Source organism: Tachypleus tridentatus, chromosome 13 (genome assembly GCF_004210375.1).
Source record: "Tachypleus tridentatus isolate NWPU-2018 chromosome 13, ASM421037v1, whole genome shotgun sequence".
NCBI classification, from domain to species: Eukaryota; Metazoa; Arthropoda; class Merostomata; order Xiphosura; family Limulidae; genus Tachypleus; species Tachypleus tridentatus.
In genome coordinates, this window is record NC_134837.1 from 235477408 (window position 1) to 235499619 (window position 22212).

Below are 22212 nucleotides of genomic sequence, written 5' to 3' on the forward strand. Positions count from 1 at the left end.
AAAAATGAGCTACCTGTTCTGTGCCCACCGAAAATATAAAAACACAACGTTTAGCTTTATATGCCCTCATATTTACCGCTTAGCAACCGGCGAAAGGAGTGGTTTCCTTATTGCAAAATATATTATATTTGATATATTCGTCATATTTTCGTTTGTTTCGTGAATTTCCTCTAAAGCTAGTCGGGGGCTTTTTGAGCTATCCGCCCTAACCGAAAAATGACATACTAAACGAAAGAAAACTAGTCAACATCGCCCACCGCAAACTCTTGAGTTACTCTAATTGGATAATAATATTGACCGTCACGGCTGGAAGGACGAATACGTTTGCAGATTATGAGTCGAGCGCCCTAACCACCATGGTATACGTACTTAAAATACATTTTTATCGTGTTCTTCATTGTTATCTATATGTAAAATATTTTATTTCGTTTTTTATTTGCGCTTTATTCTTAATGTAGGATTTTTTTCTGACACCAAACCACAGTTCTACTTTTATATCGATTTAATATAATGTGTGTGTGTTTTTTAGCACAGTGGGCTATCTTCTGAGTCCACAGAGGGGAATCGAACCCCTGATTTTAGTGTTGTAAATCCGAAAACTTACCGCTCTACACGCGAGGGACGATTTAATATAACTGGACAAGTGTTGCATATACTAAAATCACACTTATGTATCAATCCGTAACAGTTTGCTGTCTGTGCTATTTTTTACTTCCAACCAGATCAGCCTCGAAAATTTCTTATGCTTACTGATGTATAATTTACGTAGAATATCTCACTTATTAATAGTTGAACATTTCCAAGATATCTGCATTTTAGTTTACTTAGCGAATGGGTTATTGTTGAAAATTATGTAACAACAAATTCTAATTTTTCAAGAAGTTTTCCCCTTTTTTCTAATTAAGTTTGTGAAATTCATTTCTGCTTAATATTACTTACGTTCATGTTTAAATTTCAGTTTCTTTATTTTTAAATACAAAGCGGCATAATGTTCTATCTGCTCTGTGCCAAATGAAAGAGTCAAACCTCGAATTGCAGTGTCAGAAACACTCAGACTTAACTCAAGAGTAAACGAGTGAGTTAAATTTCAGTTTGAAAAAAAAAAAAAAAGAAAGGAGAAAAGATAACATCAACTACCATCCACGGCCACGATCCAACATCTGCTATCCGTGCACCTACAATCCTTGTAGTTGTCGTAAAACGCCATCCACATCCTAAGTTCAAAGTAGTTCGATGTTAAAATCCGGTACATGCTTTATTATCTATACATTATAAATAAAACACTTTCGCTGCTTGTTTTCTGCTTTGTTAATCAACAGGTAAACAATTTCTACATATGCATATAAGAATAGAAAACTAAAATTATTCACAGGAATTTAAACTAATAAGAATATTCATTTTTAACTTAAATATAATTACTGCTTCTGTAATAGTTCAGTGATAAATTTCAGTTGATTTTAATTTATTGAACATTATGTTACTATAATATTTAAATTTATACGTTTACCACTAATCTTTTTGGTAACTCATTTATTGTCTTTTTCTATTGTTGTGTGTAATTAAACAGAAAACTACACAAAGAGTTATCTGTGCTCTATCCACCATGGCTATCGAAACCCAGTTTCTATCTGGAGAAGTCCGTAGATACACCTCTGTGCTGCTGAGGGGCATTCTACTGTTATTTTTTGCAAAATTTTTTAAAAGATTATTAATATCAATATTACCTAAACATATCTTGCTTTAGTTTTGTCGTTTATTCAATGTTTATCTTCTCATACTGCTGAAACAGGTAACGTTACTGGTTCGTTTATCTTCTACAACACAATCAGAAATGCTTGAATAAAGAAAAGGTAATCAGAGCCAACAGGTTTCACGTAAGTAATTCCACGAAATTTTGACCTAAAAAGTATTTTATTAAAATCAAAGTTTCTGCTTATCTGTTTCTCTTTCTTACATTGGTTATCTCACTCTGTGTTACGAATATGTCGTTTCATTACTTTGACAAATTTTAATACATCTAATAGACAGTCCTCTAAAATGTTAGCCGTGTTGTAAAAGTAATAACAGTTTAACTAGAGAACAATGTGTTGTAAAGGGTCTTCTGTACTTCATGACGCTATAAAATAATAACTTTAATTTTTTACGAAAGTGAAACGTCAAACTGAGTTTCCAATCACACTATTTTTTTAGTATTTTTATACTTAATGTTTATATTCTGAAAGAATATGTTTCTGAAAAGACAAACTTTTTACAGAATGACCATTTGAAAAATAAGCATCCAAAGCTGAAATAACAGAAAATCTGTTTAAAAAATATATAATGGAAACTAACATTTACAGCAAAAAATGCTAGTTACACAAAACCTTTGCTATTATACGCTGTCAAGAACTTACCTCGTGGGTAGTAAAGTAGGTATGTACATATATATATACATATAATATTTCAGTGTATATAACTTGTGTTGATGTTCTGGTAAACATTTTACAGTTGTTATGATAAACGTGGTATCTCACAATGAAGAAAACTGGACCTGACAAAACACTACTTAACAATGCATAAATGCACATATGCATTCATAAAATACTTTGTTTAACACTATGAAACATCGCTACTCTTATGTTTTCTTTGTGTTTTAACTTAATATTATAATGTAAAGATAGTTTCAAACTTTTTATATGTACATATTTCATGAAAACAAGCGTGTGGAGTTCGCTAGTCAGAAACTCATATTTTACTTACGTGTCGCTCTAGAACAAGGGTAGGCAGTTCCACGAATGATGGCCACATGTAGCCAATGAATAGCACAATTGTGGCCAGCTCGAGTTTAGGAATCAACTTTTTCCATCATTTATCATTTGTTTTTTATCGCAAATTTGGTAATCAGCAACTGCACTGCCTCACGTCATCGCCAATGTCGGGCGCTTCATCACTGCCACAGACTCCGCCCATTTTGTAACGTCATTATGATTTAAATGTATGTTATCGAGTGTGCGTTATTTTGCATGCGAACCCGCGACCCTCAGATTACGAATCGAGCGCCCTAATCACCCGGTTATGACAGGCCATGTAGACTGCAGGTAACTTTGGATTATTGTGTGTGTGTAAAATAACAAATAATTTATTTTTGTCTTATTTTACATCCTTATTCTTGACCTGACTCACTCCTTTGATTCTTCCTATGACTGCTATGGCAGTAAGTAAGCCATTGAGTTGAGTGATTTTTTTTTTAATGTCAAGCCTAAATAATCACAACCAGTGATGATTCTATAATATGGTCTAAAACCAATATAACTTAACAGTTGCATAGCATAACTAATCTTGTTATACCCTCTTCGAAGCAACTAAGATACAACAACATATTTAACCCGTTGAAAATGAATGAAGGAGAAATGTTGAATAACAACAAAAAATATTACAAACAATGCAGGTGCAAGTTAACACCTTATAAATAATTAGGAGGCATTTATTTAAAAGAAACTGAATCTTAACTTGTTAAGAAAACTCATGAAACAAAACTTCGGCATCTGCAGAGGCTTCTGTACGTACATAGAAAGAAGTACGAAACAACTTAACAGTAATAAAAAAAATCTGTATGCTACTTGTTCACCACTGATACTCCAATAACTAAATATGTCAGCTGTATCAAAGCTCGTTGTCAGTCAGTCAAAGCTATGGGTGCCTCAAGGCTTAGTGAGGTTTGTGTGTTTTCGACAAAGCGCTACACGAAAACCAACCATGACATCGTGGAAAACCATCATTGTGTTACTACTCGGTATCTTTCACGCAGCTTGAAGAAACGCCTTGTTGATGATAGTTCAAGAGACTTTGCATACAAATAGATGTAACTGGAGAAAGGCCTATTTCTGTATTTCATGAAGTCCATCAACACTGTCATACTTAAGACACAATAAAGTATTATGTGATAAATTTATTAGGCTTAGTAAGACTATTCATATGTTCTGGAAAGTCAACAATTAGATGAAATCATTGTTTTGTAGAATATGAATTCTCAATTATTACCCACAGTGCTCGATTTCTATCAAGTGAAAGGATTTTCACATTTGCTTCAGTTATACGTGTTTTTAGCATTCGCAAAAATCTAGTAATAAAATATATTTTTGGAATTTTATAGTTTCCCAGCTAATATTAATTTTGCGATTATTTCTCCACAAAAATTACAGGGTTAACACAATATTTATGACTTAGCAAAAATCAGGATGTAAAGTTTATTTTTTTAAAAATCGAAACTAGAATAACACATTATTAAGATAAGATAGAATACTTTATTCTATCGTAAACATTTCCTCCTGCAGTAGTAAGATTCACTTCTATGGTCAAGAACACAAGACAAACAACAGTATTCAAAATGATTATCATATAGAAATATTTATTATACTTCTTTATGTGTTTGCGTGAGGTTAAAGAATGTGATTCTCTGTGTGCGTATATCATCAATAAACCTTTGTGAAGCTAAAGTTACTATTGAGAATATCCTCTATCACATAATTTCATGAATTTTCGTGTATTTCTTTCTTGGACGCTTATTTATTAAGTAATCATTTTGTACAAAGTACCTCTTTTTCAGAAATGCGTCATGTGAGAATTTAAACTTAATATATTAGACCTACTCAAAAATACCTTTTAGTTCCCTCAAATAGTACCTATAACTCAAATTTTGGGATTGGGTCCACACATGTTTATACTGTTGAATATTTAAGAATACCTTAGTATTATGTGCGTATAGTGCTTAGATTGTAAATAATTTTAGGAATTATTATGCATATTTTCTTACTGCACTGTTACGCTTTCATTTTATAATTATATAACGTGCAAAGTTCAAACTGTTTTATCATATTTGCTTTTATCTTAAAAATCAAATGATAATGTATTTACCTTTTATTAATTATTAAGAGTGTTTTTGCTTGAAACCATAAACTCACGTTTTTTTAAATAACTGATAGGTTTAGACCTTTCAAAAAGAATATGAAACATATTTCGTTCCTTCTAAGCTATTAAGTTGAAAGACAAGCGTACATGTCCACAATACATATAATATACTGAGATTTATATACTTTTTTACTCACTTTTTAGCGATATTATAGTCCTCCTTTAGAGAATTATAGGCCAAAAGTTTGCTTATTTTTATGTACAATAAAAATAAAATAAAAAATCTAGAATAATATAATATTTGTAATTAAAGGACAACAAAAACCACTCACTTTCAGGGAATGTAACTGACTCTGGACAACAAACCAAAGGTGTAACGCCGTGAAAACCACATCGGTTCTCATTAAGCAGTTTGTAATCCTTCTTTCCTAAAAGTTCTGGGCACTCTAAGACACTTCTACATACCCCTTTATACACGCCATTTTTTAAACACTCATTTTCAGTGTAACTGGGGAAAACAACTGCAAAAAACAAAATGAACTTTTAACATTTTCTCAAAATGTAGTTATAAAAAAGATAAATTAATAAGGTATTTCTGGTAACTCACAAAATAATGCACATTGTAAAATTTATCATTTCCATAAACATTTTAAAATGTCATTTGCTTTTTAGGACTTCTTGAATTCCTCTCCAAATATTAAAAATAGTCGAAACAAGGTAGGTAAGATAATTTAGTAAGTTGCCAACCGAAACAAAATAACAAATTGATTGATATCATGTAATAAATTTCGGATCACAACATACTGAAATCTGCAGTTATGAGCAATATCAACCTTCAACAGCTGAGAAATGTCAGTGGCTGGGTGTGTTACTTATTGGAATTCAGTCTTTATGTGTGGCTCTGTTTCCGCCATTTTTTAAATGAAAGGTTTACTAGTAAAACAAAGGTGGAAAAGTAACTATGTCAACATCCTTCACACAACTCCAAAACTAAAATATAAATTTCTGCAATATTTAACTCTACGAAATGAAAACAAAATCTATCACTGTCAAAAATTCTAATTTCCTGATAGAATAATAAATTAATTATTAAAAAGTGCAATTTTGCGGCATCACAAAATAATTGTCTCAGTATCTTTCTCCGATAATATATCCTTGTACAAATTCTTGCAACTTAATTTCTTATTATTGTTTGTTTCTTTTTATCTCACGCAAAGCTACACGAGAGATATATACGTTAGCTGTCATTAATTTAGCAATGAAAAACTACAAGAAAGACAGCTAGTGATCCCAACCACGATAAATTCTTGGGCTATTCTTTTACCAATAAATAGTGGGATTGACCGTCACATTTTAACTCCCCCACTGCTAAAAGGGCGAGCGTGTTTGGTGTGACGAAGATTCAAATCCGCGACCCTCAGATTGCGAGTTGAGTGCTTCAACCACCTGGCCATGCCGGGCCAATTTCTTATGAAAGGATGTAAATGATTCATAAAAATTTCATCTATTTCAAGAATATTGTTGTTTTATATTAGAGATTTCTCACAAATGTAAAACCTGGTACTTCAGATATAACAAAGTCAGCTTAAAACAATATTCATTCATGAGCATAAGAACGTTTTCATCACAGTCGATAACACTGATACTACATAATGAAATAACACCTGTATGTATATTGGTTTATATCTGTTGTTCTTGTTCTTGTCATTTGTCCACCTCTTTGTCAATTCAAACTTGTAGAGAGAGGAAAATCATTACAACTTAGTATCCTTATAAGATTCTCACAATAATAGCATCAAGTTCAAAAACGTTTTAAATCTTATATATTTTATTATAATAAAATAAGAAATTGTAACCTATCTGTGTGCATATACACAGCTGACAAATTATCCTTTTATGAATTGGGAGGTGTCTTTCATACCGTTCTATAATTTTCTTTTGTTTTTTGCCAGTGAAAGTACTCTCGAGGCAGATTATCAATAAGTCTGAAAGCTTATTACGCTACAATTGAGGTTACATACTTGCAATGGGCAAAACTGTTAATTGTAAGCAATCATAGTGACAATTGATTAAGATATATTAGTTACCTAGAACTTGACCTCTTACGATGGTGTCAGGTGGTTGTGTTTGTTTGTTTGTTTTTTCTAAATTTCGTGCAGAGCTACACGAAGGCGATCTGCGCTAGCCGCCCCTAATTAGTATTGTAAGACTAGAGGGAAAGCAACAAGACATCACCATCCACCGCCAACTCTTGGGATACTCTTTTACCAACGAATAGTGGGATTGATCATCACATTATAACGCCTCCACGGCTAAAAAGGCGAGCATGTTTTCTTTTATTGTCTAAGACAGACATGGAAACTTAATGAATTAATAATCGTATTCAATAAATTAGGATTTAAGACATTGGGACATTTTGTCACCGCTTTATTCACTTTACATTAACGTAAACATTTCATAATCTGCTCTAATTAATATTAAAAATTTGCCTGCAGGTATTTTCAATGTTGAATTTCATTAATTTTTGTTTACATCACATGCTGTGAGGTGATGAAAAGGTGGAGCCGTAAGGCTATCCTAATAAAATCAAAGAACCTCAAGGAACAACATGTGAGAAACAACTCGTTGAGAAATATAGTGATCAAAAGATGATAGTTTTTGTTAACAAGTATACTATCGCGCTATATATGCGAAGATAAAAACATCGAAAACATGGTCGTTTACAGTGGAGACTTGGAACCATGCAAAAATGTGAGTTTGTAGTTCTCTTCGTACTACGTTGCAAATTGTATCCCTTAGGTCAGCTGTCAGTTAACAGATTCACAACACTAAAATCCGGGTAATTACAAATAGCCCGATGCGGCTTTTGGTAAAAACAGACAAATTTTGCGAATTGAAAATGATAAAATATCACTTGGAATAGGGCTAGAAGTATTATTTTTGCTGAGACTTTAAAATCTGATGCGCATGTGCTCTCTGAATGGATATATTAGGGGGCGCTAACTCATAAACATTTTAGACAAACTATTTTCAGTCATGTATAATTTATACAATAAACTCGCATAAATTTATAATTCTTAAAAAAATAAATGTACAGGTTATTCATTTTCAAAATTTGTAAATAACGAGTAATAATTATTATATGATTTTTTTATTTAAAGTAATTATTGAAAAAATAACTTCTCACCCTAACTCCATATTTAACTATGCCCATGGAGTACAATCACAAGAGTAATCTAGAGCATTGAACTGAAATATCATTTTTAAATATAATTTTCTCTATATTTACCATAAGAAAGCAAATTTCAGACAGTTTTTTTGTGTTTTTTTAAGCATTTTAATTATCGGTTTCAAATACAGCTAGACTTCCTCTACAATCAGAGGTTCGCTATAAGAAAAAGAAACAAACGCATGTACAGCTTACTATATTAAGCCTATACTCCAATATACAATAAGAGTTTCAAAATGTTAAGTTACAGGCCTAACATTTCTAGTAGTTCATCTCTAAATTTTTCCAGCATACATTTAAAAAAGAAATTGTATGCTTGCTTCTTTGTTGTGAAGCGCAAATACACGTGGTGGATTATCTGTGTGCTCTGCTCACCAGGAGTATTACAAATCAGTTTTTAGTGTCATAAACTCTAAAAATTGTAATAAAATAAGTATAATACACTATAAAAAATGTAGAAGTGTGTTTGAAACTTACATAAATTTTATTTAGACAAATAAAACTGACTCACTTTTCTGTTCTTTAGAATCACTAGTGGTGCCAAAAGTTAACAAGAAAATAACTGGAACACAAAGTACTGGAAAGAGGGTCGCTCCCATAATGATGTTTCTTTTTTACCTAAATAGTCGAAAATAATGGTTGCAAAAATATGCAAATATTGTTACAGTATAATAAAATTCTTAAAAATAATAAAATTTCCTGAAAAGGAAACGATGTTTTATATTGTATTATCATTCTATTTAGGCCGAGCACGGCCAGGTAATTGAGGTGCTCGACTCGTAATCTGAGGGTCGAGGGTTCGAATCCCTATCACACCAAACATACTCGCCCTTTCAACTGTGGTAGCGTTATAATGTGACGGTCAATCCCACTATTCGTTGGTAAAAGAGTTGCCAAAGAGTGGGTGGTGATGACTAACTGCCTTCCCTCTAGTCTTACACTTCTAAATAAGGGACGTCTAGCGCAGATAGCCCTCGTGTAGTTTTAAGTGAAATTCAAAAACACAAACAAACATTCTATATAATTTAAAATCATGTTTGTTTTCACGCATTCCAGCAATATTTTGATTTTTAAAAGCTAGCAATGATCTATTTCAATTTACTATAATTATTTACTGTCCTTTGTAGCTTTCAGAAGGTTGTAACATGAAAAATTAGCTTAACTGTTTTTGTTTTATTTTTCAGAACAGTGATGAGATTTTCTACCACAGCAACACTTTATGTACAAAAAAATACAATAATTTATCCACAGCCTAGCACACTAACCTCCATATCACACTAGTTGTCTTTAAGAATGGAGTGTGTATTATAAATGTACAGATATTTAACAGACAAGACATTTGCACCACTGTTTTAACTTGCAGAAAGCAGTAATATGAAGTATGTTGTTGGTAATAAATGCCAAAAGTTTCAGAAACATTAAAAAACAATCAGACTAAAATCCGTGATAAAAATCACGCAACCTGCACATTTTTTATGTATGTTTGTTGCTGTTGTTGTTTTACATTTATTTTAATTTCGCCTTTTTGGTTCCAAAATAAAAGGTTTGTAAAACTGTCATTTCACATCTAGGCTTTCGTTCCCACAACTCGTTGCTTAAAAGGCCTTTCCCTCAATACCAGGCTTCGTCAGTTTAGTTGAATCATGGTAAACAATACACAATGTGAAGTCCTGTTTACGCAGTGTAATACGAGCTATGGTATTAAAAGAAAGATCTACTGGAGTTTAATACGTAATTATTTTTTTCTAAAAACATTTTTGGTTGGTAGCATAATTTTTCCTTTGTTTTCTTCCCGCAATGTGTTGTTTTGCACTTTGATATCGTTATAAATTTTGTTTTATTTGTTTTTGAAACTTCACGCAAAACTGATAGAGGGCTGGCTATCTGTACTAGCCGTCCCTCAGTTAGAGATAATTAAAAGAAAGCAGATAGCTAATACTATCCTAATGCCAGCTCTTGGGTTTGTTTTTTTTAATGATAAGTGGGAGTGACTGTTACGTTATAAAGTACCCACTACAGAAAAGGCATGTTGGGTGATGAAATTCGTATTCGCGATCCTCACTTTGCAAGTCCAGGACCGTAACTATAGGACTATGACAGACTTCTTTTTCCATTTTAGAAACAAAATACTTGTGTTTAATTATTAAGTACCTTTTCTTGCCAAAAGGTTTGTTTTACGTTTGATATTTCTTAAGTATTTTTATTAAAAACCTCTTATATTGCTCTTCTCTGTTAAATGGTTTATTCTGTGTTCTATTCTATTAACTCTAAATTAATATTGCAACTATAAAGTGATAACTAAGCATTATATACAAAAGTTCCTTTTTTGTTCACTATTTCATTTGCAACTTCTACATTATTTCTACTTACGACTAAAATGCTATCAGTATTAAATAATACTATAATGATTAAGTATAGTTTTTCATTTTTACAGAACATTTCATCTTATTATGCAACTTGGTTGGAATAGTTTTATACGTTAAAGTTCTTTGAGATTTTGTTGTGCTAAATATAAAGATTAATAAAATTTTGATGTTTCACCTCTGATTTACTGTCTATTGTTCTGTAAAAATAGACTGAAAACTAATTTTGACTTTGTCCTAACACTTTGGCCTGGCATGGTTTAGCGCGTTAAGGCGTGCGCTTCGTAATCTGAGGGTCGCGGGTTCGCGCCCGAGTCGCGCCAAACATGCTCGCCTTCCCAGCCGTGGGGGCGTTATAATGTTACGGTCAATCCCACTATTCGTTGATAAAAGAGTAGCCCAAGAGTTGGCGGTGGGTGGTGATGACTAGCTGCCTTCCCTCTAGTGTTACACTGCTAAATTAGGGACGGCTAGCACAGATAGCCCTCGAGTTGCTTTGTGCGAAATTCCAAAACAAACAAACCTAACACTTTAGCACAGTACTGTAGCGCAAGCAGCTACGCTACAACTATATAGCTATAATATTTTACATCACAAAACTTTGCTGCTAGGAAAGTGCACTTGTCATTACGAACTGCCAAGACCTGGTAGTTAAGGCGATCGAATTGAAATCTATAAATCGCGGGTTTTATTTTCCGTCATCGAACATGCTCGCTTTTTCAGCAGCGATACCCTTATAAAGTGACTGTCAATCAAATAATTTATTTCTAAGAGAGTAGCCTAAGCGTTGGCAGGGGTAGTATTGATCTTCCCTCTAGTATAGCGCTGCCAAATTAGGGACAGTTAGCGTGGGTAGCCTTCATGTGACTGTGCGAAAACTTCAAAACAAGCTAAACAATAAGACATCGGAAGTATTAATGGAGTCTTAATGCCATGTGGTAAATTGATGTAGACAATAAGAAAATATCAATATACATATTTTTAACAAATGAGAGATCAAAAGTTGTTGTGAAGATGTAATACGATCACAATGAAAATAAAACCTTATATGAAGTAAAATTACGCATTGTTATAAGTATAATATATTGAACAAAATTCATAACAAAAATATCAAATGAAAGATTTATTCTGATAAATATTATTCTTTATCACATTAATTGTGTGTAACGATAGAAATAAAACATATCAATTTTCAACAAAACATTATCCATTTTAAGCAATATTTTATCTTAAATCTATACGTATTTTCTTAACAAAGAAGTTAATCGAAGTTAAGAAGTCGGTATTGAGTACAGTTAGAATTACTGGCAAGTCATAATACAAATTGCTTGGATTGAAAACAGCACTCCTTTACTTATACATAGATATTTTTATTTGATAAACATTAGATATCAGTGAAATGCTACGAATGAAAACATTTTTACAGAACCAATTATAGTAAAGTAATTCATATGTAATAATTAGTACACTGCAAGTAACTATATATCAATGGCAATGAGGACATTACACGGTATTTTCTAGGGATATTAACAGGCGTTGTTATTATTTTTAATAGAGATGACTTGCGTGTTTTAAGATGTAGCTCTTGTGTTACTACAGAAATGTCAGTTTGTGCTTAATGAACTATAAAACTTACGGTGTTTTCATATTTTTCCCCCTTTTGATAAAATATCGACTGGTAGCAATCCTAATCTACAATAACAAATTAGAGCAATATTTCGCGTATTTACTAATCAGACCTCTCAGATATATTTATCAGGATTAGACCCGGATAGCTCTCATACAAAAGTACAGAATATACCTACTTACCATGAAAGAAGTACACGACTTCTGTGACATCAAAACTCATTTTATATGCCTGTAACCTGTTCCTTGCGTATATAGGTGCAACTGACCCAATAAGGAAAAACGTGTTCATGCGATCACAACAACAAAAGAGTAACGAATCAGAAAATAAGACCGTGACGCAATTAACTAAGGCTAAAGACTTTCACTATAACGTGGTAATGTTTTTAGATAAAAAAAATGTACTTAAAGCAGAAGGTGAAGTAACTACTAGAAATAGATTATCGTAACATTCATTGAAGGTGTGCTTTCTACAGTTGTAACATAATAACTTGTTCAATAAATTTTTCTCTTGTCATAAACAATTATTAATCGAAACATTAACATCGATACATTATAATTACAAATCAATATCATAGGATATTATAACTTTAATATATAAAATTACTCTTATAGTTTTATTGATATTCACTGGATTTTTCTTGTAATGTGTTCATAAAAATAAAAAATATTTCACAAATATAACTTTCAATCGCGTTACAAAATGTTTATACACTTCCAATATTTTTCTGACTCCAAGCGGAAGGAAGACACACACATATGTATAAATCGGCTTGCATCCTGTGAAATACGGTTTTTCAACAGAAAAGTATCAAGTTTTCACAATAAAATACGTTTCACAATAAAATGTTATGCAGACAACAATTTCGAACACCAACAGCAAAGGAAAATAAACAAACATTGGCACATAAATAAAGAAAAAAACACCTTTATTCATGTGTTTGAACAGAATATGGAAAACAAAAAAAATCAGAATAACTGTATATCGCACTCTTCAACCAAACAAACGTTTCAATGTAAGATCTTATAATTCGTATATTACATATGGTAATTAGCATTAGTATCCAGAATAAAGGTAAAATCCTGAGAAGAGTAATCCAATACTATTGTTTTCGTGAAAGCAGTCTCAGTTACTAGAAGGTGTGCTGAAACACACCTGCATCCATGCAGACCACATATCAGCATTTGTCAATGCACACACTGGAATAACTGCTTTGAAACTAATGGCCACAGAGCATCAATAATATTTAACAAAACCTAGAAGGCTGCAGACTTATTGTATGGTTTCAGGATAAAGCTAGTTATAGACTAGTATGCTCTTTACAGAAACAGAAGATGTTCCACTCATATATTCGTACCATCGGTATAATAATACATATCATATATACTCTGCTTTCAAATTCAAGCCTGTGCCTCTGATGCAATAGGAATTTATTCTCTTACCATACATAGCCTGATGTGACTGAAAAAACAACTTATCTACACTAATGAAAAGTCTCTCTCATTGTAGTCCTTTAAGTGTTAAAACCATCACCACCTCCAAAGTGGCTAAGACATCAAACAGCCAACCAAATGGCCATGACTCGGAATTCAGTCTTTTTGTATGTAGTGAAAGCAATTTTAAGTAGACTTTCATTATCCAGTTTAACTCACTAAAAGCCAGAAATTACACCTAAAATAACTATCTCATGGATGTCTTTCAAAATATCCAAAAATCTGTTTCTATACAGAAACAATCTCAGTGGGTTGGAGTTCTTTATTTCTTTCAATCTCCCCTATGGGTTACCGACCAAACACTTCACGAAGTTTGTATTATCTTATATTTTACAATCCACTCGATTTCAGTTTGGGCAGCATTCCTGATTTTCTAAGAAAACCTATGTGATTATGGCCTCATCACTAACGAGCCATCAGTATCTGTGACAATGGGTGATTTTGTCTAACCCAGTCAAATATATGCTACCACAAACACGTATGCAAACTCCTAAAATACTTTTTTTAAAATCGTATCTTTATGCTGAATCAATAATGTTGGCAAAATTCTCAATTTCGAGTATTCACTTTCTCACGAAACCATACATTTATTTTCACACAGAAAACACAAGCAGTTAGAAATTCAGGTAACCCTTGCTTTCTAGCTATGACTGCAGCCACCAAACTTATTAAATCCCCAAAGGTCACATTTGTTGTTGACCAAACAAACAACCATGTCTCTCATTCATCGAGTTACAATTAATTATTTTACTCTTAGACCTCAAGAACTGAGCCATCTAGATCTAGAATTAAACAATGCATCACCTGCACCTGAGTCCGCATGTTTCATGTAAGAACTAGATTGGTCCAACTTCTCTCTCACCATTTTCTTAATCCTGGTAGGCTCACCTGTTTCAACCACTATCGTAACAAATAATGATGCAAACAAGTATTTCATAACAGCGTCTTCACCATTGTATATGTAAGATGCCGCAAAATCTGGAGGAAGCTCTCGTTTTCCTCGAAAGCTTCTTTAAAAAAAACCTTAAGAAATGGCCCAAGCTCTGCCTTCATCTCCTGAAATATTGATGGGTTCACCTGTCTTACATCACTAATAAGCGATAGTAGATACAGGTACCTACTAACAGCTTCAGCCCAGCATGGACAAGTGGTTAAGGCACTCGACTCGTAATCTGAGAGTCACGGATTCGAATCCCCGTCGCTTCAAACATGCTCGCCCTTTCAGCTGTGGGGCGTTATAATGTTACGATCAATCCCACTATTCGTTGGCAAAAGAGTAGCCCAAGAGTTGGCGGTGGGTGGTAATGATTAGCTGCCTTCCCTCTAGTCTTATACTGCTAAATTAGGGACGGCTAGCGCAGATAGCCCTCAAGTAGCTTTGCACTAAATTCAAAACAAACCAAACTAACAGCTTCTTTACCTCTTCACACATTGAATACTGTCTTCTTTTTTTAGATGTCTGCAGAAATGTCCTGATTAATGAAAGTAGTGACTTCAAGCAAAGTATGGAGCAAGCCCCCCAGCATCACAGCAGTATGTGTGCAGACTCACACCGTTTAAAACCGAGTTTTGATCCTGTGATGAGCAGAGCACAGATAGCCCGTTGTATAGCTATATGCTCAATTCCAAACAAAAACACAGTGTGGAGCAAAATGCCTTAACATGTAAGTATAGACCACTGTTGCATTCTGATCCAATATCGACCATTGGACATTGTTTCGTAATATCGCCAATGTCTTACAAACTTGAAAGGCTTACAATTGTTACTGTTATATGCATGTAATTAGTAGTATTACATAGTATTATCTCACTTGTTACTTATACCAGAGTCACAGAGTTTAAGATATTTTTAATTGTATGTGAATGATAAACAGTTTTATATGAAAATATTTGAATAATTTGCCTTTCTGAAAAGCTACTTGACAAATGGAAGCCAGCCAATTGCAGCAAATTATTGCAAACTGTCTAAAAGTGTTTCAAAGGTGTCATATCAGAAAGTAGAGTTTTTTCTTGTACAAGATAGTCCCTCATATACAACTCTAACAAATGACTGTTATTTATCGATTTTGGTTCATTATAATCACAGAGTATCTATTCTGAGACTGAGACTGGATCAAACGTTAATAGCCACCCTTTGTACGGTGTCAGTATATGAATAATTAGAAACACGTTTCATAAGATTTTCTTGATGCCAAATATCCACTGAAGCGTATCCAGTTCCAAGCAAGGTACTGAATACTTTATTTTTAATGGGGCCAGGAAAATATCAAGTAAACCTGTGACATATGGAACAATATTCTTTCTGTACAGGAACTGTATGTTACCCTGCAACTATTTAACAAAAATATACTTCCTTATCTGTAGAGAATCTTAAACTATCTTCTCCGACTCAATTTTCATAAAAGAGCATGATTCCTGCAGCAGTGATGGAAGCATCGTGTGACAGGAGAAAGTGCTGGAAATACGATATCATTAAATATCCTATTATATAGGGGCTACATCCTATGAGAGTTTACCGTACCGTATGATGTTGAAATTGGTTATAGCTTCAACTTAATGAACGATGCTGTCTGCTTTAACCATGTTAAACTGGTAAACACATTCTCTCAGATAGTAGTGATGGACTAATAGAGTAATTTGCATATTCGTCAAACTTTAATTCAATCCAATATTTATGGGATATCCTTAAAAGAAGTAATTCATCTTATCAAACGACTACAAATATGAAGGATGACATGGAAACAGCAACTTCAGAGAAGTAACTGGTAGTCCCTGCCCATATAGACACTGATTTTAAATATGCTCATTAGTACGAGATTGCTCTTGTAAAGATGTAAAGACGTAAGCCATCTCTACCAAATATTGTTGAATAACCAATCATTTTCATTGAAGATCAATAAGATATGATCAGATGCTTAATATGCATAAACATAAATGTAGAAGAGTGTATGGCGTTCTTGTGCAATAATTTACTCGGGAGTTAATGTGTAACATTTTAATACACGTATCACAACTGATTAACAAAGCATAATATAAAACTTATATGTAAATTTTCAGGGATAACATAAACAGGATTAAGCTTTTATTTTTTATGATTGAAGGTAACTCTCTTTTCATTTATAACACAAAAGTTTAACAACAGAATTTATTTATGTGGTGTCGGATTAACTTCATGTTTGTGAAGCCTGAAAATTCTGTAATCCTCTTCTTTAAAACTTGGAAAAAATTATAAGATAATAAAATTTATAAATCTCTTAACAATTTCAATGAGTTGCTAAGATTTATAATCTCAATGGTGAGATTTTAATTAGTTCTTATGTTAGACCTAACTAAAAACCTTGACACTGTCACCACCAATGGTACAGAGCCAATACAATAACTTGAGAATGCTTCCCAACCTTTATTTATCTTCTAAAGGTTTTGATTCGCTACCTTACTCTGATATTATATAAAGATATAATCATGCTTTAAATTCATGCCGAGGATGCAAATTAATTAAATGGTTATGAAAATTAAGTTCCTCTTACTACCCTGTAGTAAAGCGTGTGTATTTTTCTTATAGCAAAGTCACATCGAGCTATCTGGTGAGCTCACCGAGGAGAATTGAACCCCTCATTTTAGCGATGTAAATCCGTAGACTTACCGCTGTACTAGCGTGGGTCCGGTATGAAAGTTTAGTTGTACTTCATAGAAAATCTTAATCTCCTGTTATCTCGAAGTTTCTTGTTGTTTGAGTCCCAAACTGTATAATGGAGTATGTAAGCTACACCCGCAAAAGGGATTGAACTCTAAATTCTACCGTTATACATCTACAAGCTTACCACTGAGTCGATTTGTTGAAAATAAAAACAAGTTTCAAATAACCGGCTAGATGTTTAAGAAAGATTTAATTACAAAACATTAAGTTACATGTTATTAACATTTCTGATTAAATAAGTACATATTTCAAGCAAACCCAACCAATGTTACCGACTTTTATCAAAATAAGTACAAATGATGTTCAACAGACCGTTAATTCCCGTAACCCATAGAAAAGGAAAAGGTAAAAAATAAGAATGTTTCATCAATTTTTTTTGTTAAATTGTTTCGTTCATGATTAAATATTCTGTTTATTTTCCATCTTTCACTTCCTAATATCAAACAGAACTTCACAAAATTAGATAAGTTTGTAAAATCAGTTAACCTGCTTTAGTGGGATAGAAAAAAAACCATATTAATGTTTTTGATTAATAAAATCAAAGCAAATGATAAGTTTGTAAAATCAGTTAACCTGCTTTAGTGGGATAGAAAAAAAAACATAAATTGTTTTTGTTTTTTGGCACGCAGTTAATAACTAAACACGTAAATAAAATAAGTTTAATACGTTTTTATTCTACATGCCCAAGAATACGCATGTTTTATTTGTAGTTTTAGAGCATTCCCATTATTCCAATACCTATTCCTTCATATAAGAGCCACACTTCCGCTTGTCGCTAAATAGTTGTGAAATAACTCACATACCTTAATTTCAAACAATGAAATTTATCACTGTATACAGTTATTTTCCTTAGATATAGCTCAATAGTTTCTTATATATTTTTTAAAAACTTTGTTCCTTCCTTACTAACTTTATGCTCAGCTATCTTTAACATTCACTGTTAGTCATCAAAATTGCACCGAAGTAACAGATATTTCATAATAATATGAAACGCAGACTGTTCTGAATTTTTCTGTCAGCGAGAAGAAATACTGCATTCCTGATGACTGACGAAAGCGTACTTCTAAATTAGTATCTGTAATCTAATGTTATGTTTTACAACTGGCTTTTATGTATACTTCTGTTATTAAAAAAAGAAAAAAACTTGTGCCAGCTCTCATGTATATAACAAGTTAAGAAATGAAAACGTACTGAACTTACTTTTCCGACTTGGTTCTTTACTTTTGGTGTTTACGTTGTCAGAGCAGCGATGACTCTTCGTTTTGTTTTTCTTGGGGTAGGAGAGACGGCCCAGTAAGTTTAATAAACGAAAGTGCCGAAACGGTTTTTATCATCAACGAAGCTATAGCTTAGGATGAAAAATTCAGCTGCAAAAACTTTCGTTCACATTCACTGGAAGAAATTGGAATAATGCTCAGATAAATTTGTCCCTGAAGAAGAAAGCTCCGCCTTTCGAAAGCGCTCGGGTTATAGGGTTTTTATCTATTTCTGTCAAATCATGTTTCAAATGTTGCAATTTCTCATGATTTATGTTTTCGAACAAGTACTGAAGATTCAATGGAAGTTCTGTGCTTGAATTTTTGCTGAAAGTCCTTGTGTTCGCATCGCTCTCTTTTGTTTCTTACTGAATTACGCTTGGTTTCTTCGAAATGTTCCACTAATGCTTCATGGTTTTCCCAAACAGCTAAAACTAACCGAAAATTAGATGCTGCACTTCGAGTGCTTACAATTCAGTCAATTTTGGAAATTTGTATCTCCAACTACTTCGTGCATACTTTTAGTTCTCAACTATTTTTAGGCGATACGTGACACAAAGACACGAATTGTATAAAAAAAAAACGCTTTATATCCGTTGATCCCCGAAAGTGATCTTACAGTGTCACCAACCATCAGTTCTAATCCTTGATTAGCATGGTGCCACACAACTGCAGAAGGAAATTTGTCTTTCATCAGTTTCTTAGCACCGCTTTTACTCGCCAACATCACGGCTGCACCGTCACATGTCACGTAAAGTAAATAATTGTTCAGGTTGTCTTCATTCATTCCATAAGACTGAAGACAATCGAGTAAAGAATAAAACAATGCTTTTGTAGTAACATTTTTAAGTTATATTAAGTCCAAAAATAAATTTATCTTTCATTCCTGTCCTCGTTTCTACTCCAAAAGTTCCAATTTTTGGCAAGGTGTACAACCAAGTTTCTGATATTCAACCAATCTTACTTCCTGAAAAGAAAATCATTATTAAAATATTAAAATAAACATACAATAATAAATCAGTTACATCAAGTCCCAAGCGATCTCTCTGAACAGGCCCGGCATGACTAGGTGGTAAAGGTACTCGACTCGTCACACGAGAATCGCGGGTTCAAATCACCGTCACAGCAAACATGCTTGCCCTTTCAGCCGTCTCGACGTTATAATGTGACGGTCAATCCCACTATTCGTGTAGCCCAAGAGTTTGCGGTGGGTGATGATGACTAACTGCTTTCCCTCTAGTCTTATACTGCTAAATTAGGGACGGCTAGCGCAGATAGCACTGGTGTAGCTATGTGCAAAATTCAAAACAAACTCTCTGAATTCAGTATTGCATCAATCCATGCGTGCTCACACCTACAACTGCTCATTTTAAACCTGTCAGACCACTACCAACATCGATTAATAAATAACAGTCATGTCTTGTTGGTGTTAAAACCGGATGGCATTGTCTTTCAATATTAACAAGACTGAGATGTTACTGATGCTTCATACTTCATGCTGCACTAGTTACCACATGACCAAACTAAAAAGTATCATTTAACACTATTTTAAACTTGTAACACTTCTTGTTTGTTGCCTGTTTGATCTTCTTGTGAACAAAAGACTTATTCAAAGGAGTGTGTGTTTTTCCGTATAGCAAAGCCACAAAGGGCTATCTGCTCAGCCCACCGAGGGGAATCGAATCCCTGATTTTAGCGTTGTAAATCCGGAGACATACCGCTGTACTAGCGGGGGGCTATTCAAAGGAAAGAAATTCACACATTCATTTATGTTATTCTTTTAAATTTTATCACCCTTCCCTCCACTTTGCATGTGTTTGTGTTTTTGTGAATTTCACACAAAGCTACTCGAGGGCTATCTGTGCTAACCGTCCCTAATTTAATAGTGTAAGACTAGATGGAAGGCAGTTAGTCATCACCACCCACTGCCAACTCTTGGGCTACTCTTTTACAAACGAATAGTGGGATTGACTGTCACATTATAACGTCCACACGGCTAAAAGGGCAAGCACGTTTAGTGTGACCGGGATTCGAACCCGCGATCCTTGGATTACGAGTCGAACGCCTTAACCCACTTGGCCATGCTGGGCCCTCCACTTTGCAATAAGAAAACTGGTGGAGATACGCTGAACTGTTAAGTATCATCATTAAAAAAGCCATACTTCTTAAGAGTATACAAACTATGTTCTTGTTGGGACTAGGATTCTACTACAGTAGGTGTTTGTGACTTGTTGATGATAAATTCAACGATGATTGAACAGCATGTTCTACACTTGTTTTCAAAGTAATGTATATTCGGAACCATTTAAACTATGTAGAACAAATTATTTAGAAATCTTAATAAAAAGGATATGTGTTTCTAATTTTTAAAAGCATAAGTACTAAATGATGGATATATAAAAATGTTTACTGTATATGTCATTATTTAATTTAACTTGTGAGTTAATATTTAATCATTATTTAGTTTTTCGTAACAAGAGTGATAAACGTTAACTATTTTAAAGGTAGTAGTTATGACAAGTTTCACTGCTAAATTAAGTATGAATAGCTTAAATAGCCCTGAGTAGCTTTACCCGAAAATTCAAATCAAATAAAAAAAAGTATTGTTGCACTAAGTTATCTTAAAGTGAGTTTCATAGAGTTTAATAGAGTTAAGGAGAATATATTATCTTGCTAAAGGGTATTCCAAAGTATTGAATGTGTCTGTGTGAACTTTGACGAAAGGAGTATGTGTGTTTTCTTATAGCAAAGCCACATCGGGCTATCTGCTGAGCCCACCAAGGGGAATCGAACCCCTGATTTTAACGTTGTAAATCCGTAGACTTATCGCTGTACTGGCGGGGGCTTGACAAAAGGACACAATTAGTTAAAGTTCGAAATACAACTGTGGTATCCCTCGAGGTAACGTTAAGTGAAATTTTCTGTCGTAGATTGTATAGCAAAAACAGAATGGAGAAAAATAATTTGTCTTGTCAACTGGATTCTAAAGTAATTGAATTCGTCTGAGTGTAATTCTGACAACAAAAAGAATAACTTAAAATTTTAGATATAACTATGATGTCCTGTACCGTGCAAACTTTTTGTATATGCGTTTGATCTGTTTTAGAATATGTTTTAAAACAAGTGGATTATGTGCTGTCTGTTTATTGTTCACATTTATCGCCAATAAGTGACAGACACCTACTGTAGAAGAATCCTCAGCCCCCTTATATTTATAATTCTCGACACTAAAAAATAACTCAAAGATCAGTGTTGGTTTTATAAGAGTAAGAATTAATTATCAATCACGATAAAAAGTATTGAAATAAAATATAAACATATAAAATAGAATACAAAGAAAATCAAAGTTGTTCAAACAGCTAAAAATTTAGGTATCTCAAACGAACATATACAAAAGTTCCATTTAATAATACTTACATGCTTCACATAATTGAAAAGCAAATATTTGGGTCATTTTTAATCTGTTTACAATATAATAAAAAAGCATGAGAATTTTCTTATCCTCTTAAGAAAAGTGAAGGTTCAACTGTTGATGGTTCGTGAGTTGTTAAAATTAGCTGAATTAATATATTTCCACAAAAACAATACCAGATTATAAATAGTACAGTCGAAGAACAAATAAAAATTTTAAACGGTCCCTACAAAACATGTTTATTCGTC

At 33.2% G+C, this 22212-nt stretch overlaps 1 protein-coding gene and 1 long non-coding RNA gene across 5 annotated transcripts in view; one reads left to right on the top strand and one right to left on the bottom strand.

Annotated features, from left to right (window-relative positions):
- The window catches only part of LOC143237220 (proclotting enzyme-like), a 28022-nt gene extending 9289 nt beyond the window's left edge, over positions 1–18733 (bottom strand). The window contains exons 1-4 of one of the 4 annotated variants that reach the window (XM_076476229.1): positions 18497–18733; positions 8628–8734; positions 5220–5408; positions 1138–1214 (exon numbers count right to left, since the gene is read on the bottom strand). In XM_076476229.1, coding sequence (XP_076332344.1) covers positions 1138–1214; positions 5220–5408; positions 8628–8715 — 354 coding nt within the window. In that variant the 5' untranslated portion in view covers positions 8716–8734; positions 18497–18733. Of the gene's footprint in view, positions 1–1137; positions 1215–5219; positions 5409–8627; positions 8735–12115; positions 12137–12288; positions 12873–18496 lie in introns of those variants that run through there. The other 3 variants (XM_076476228.1, XM_076476230.1, XM_076476227.1) reach the window with 3 other exon arrangements.
- LOC143237222 (uncharacterized) lies at positions 93–18485 on the top strand. The gene is made up of 4 exons (XR_013019937.1): positions 93–359; positions 1790–1874; positions 15055–15263; positions 17162–18485. It is a non-coding gene; the product is annotated as an uncharacterized LOC143237222 (long non-coding RNA).
- Positions 18734–22212: the final 3479 nt, after the last annotated feature.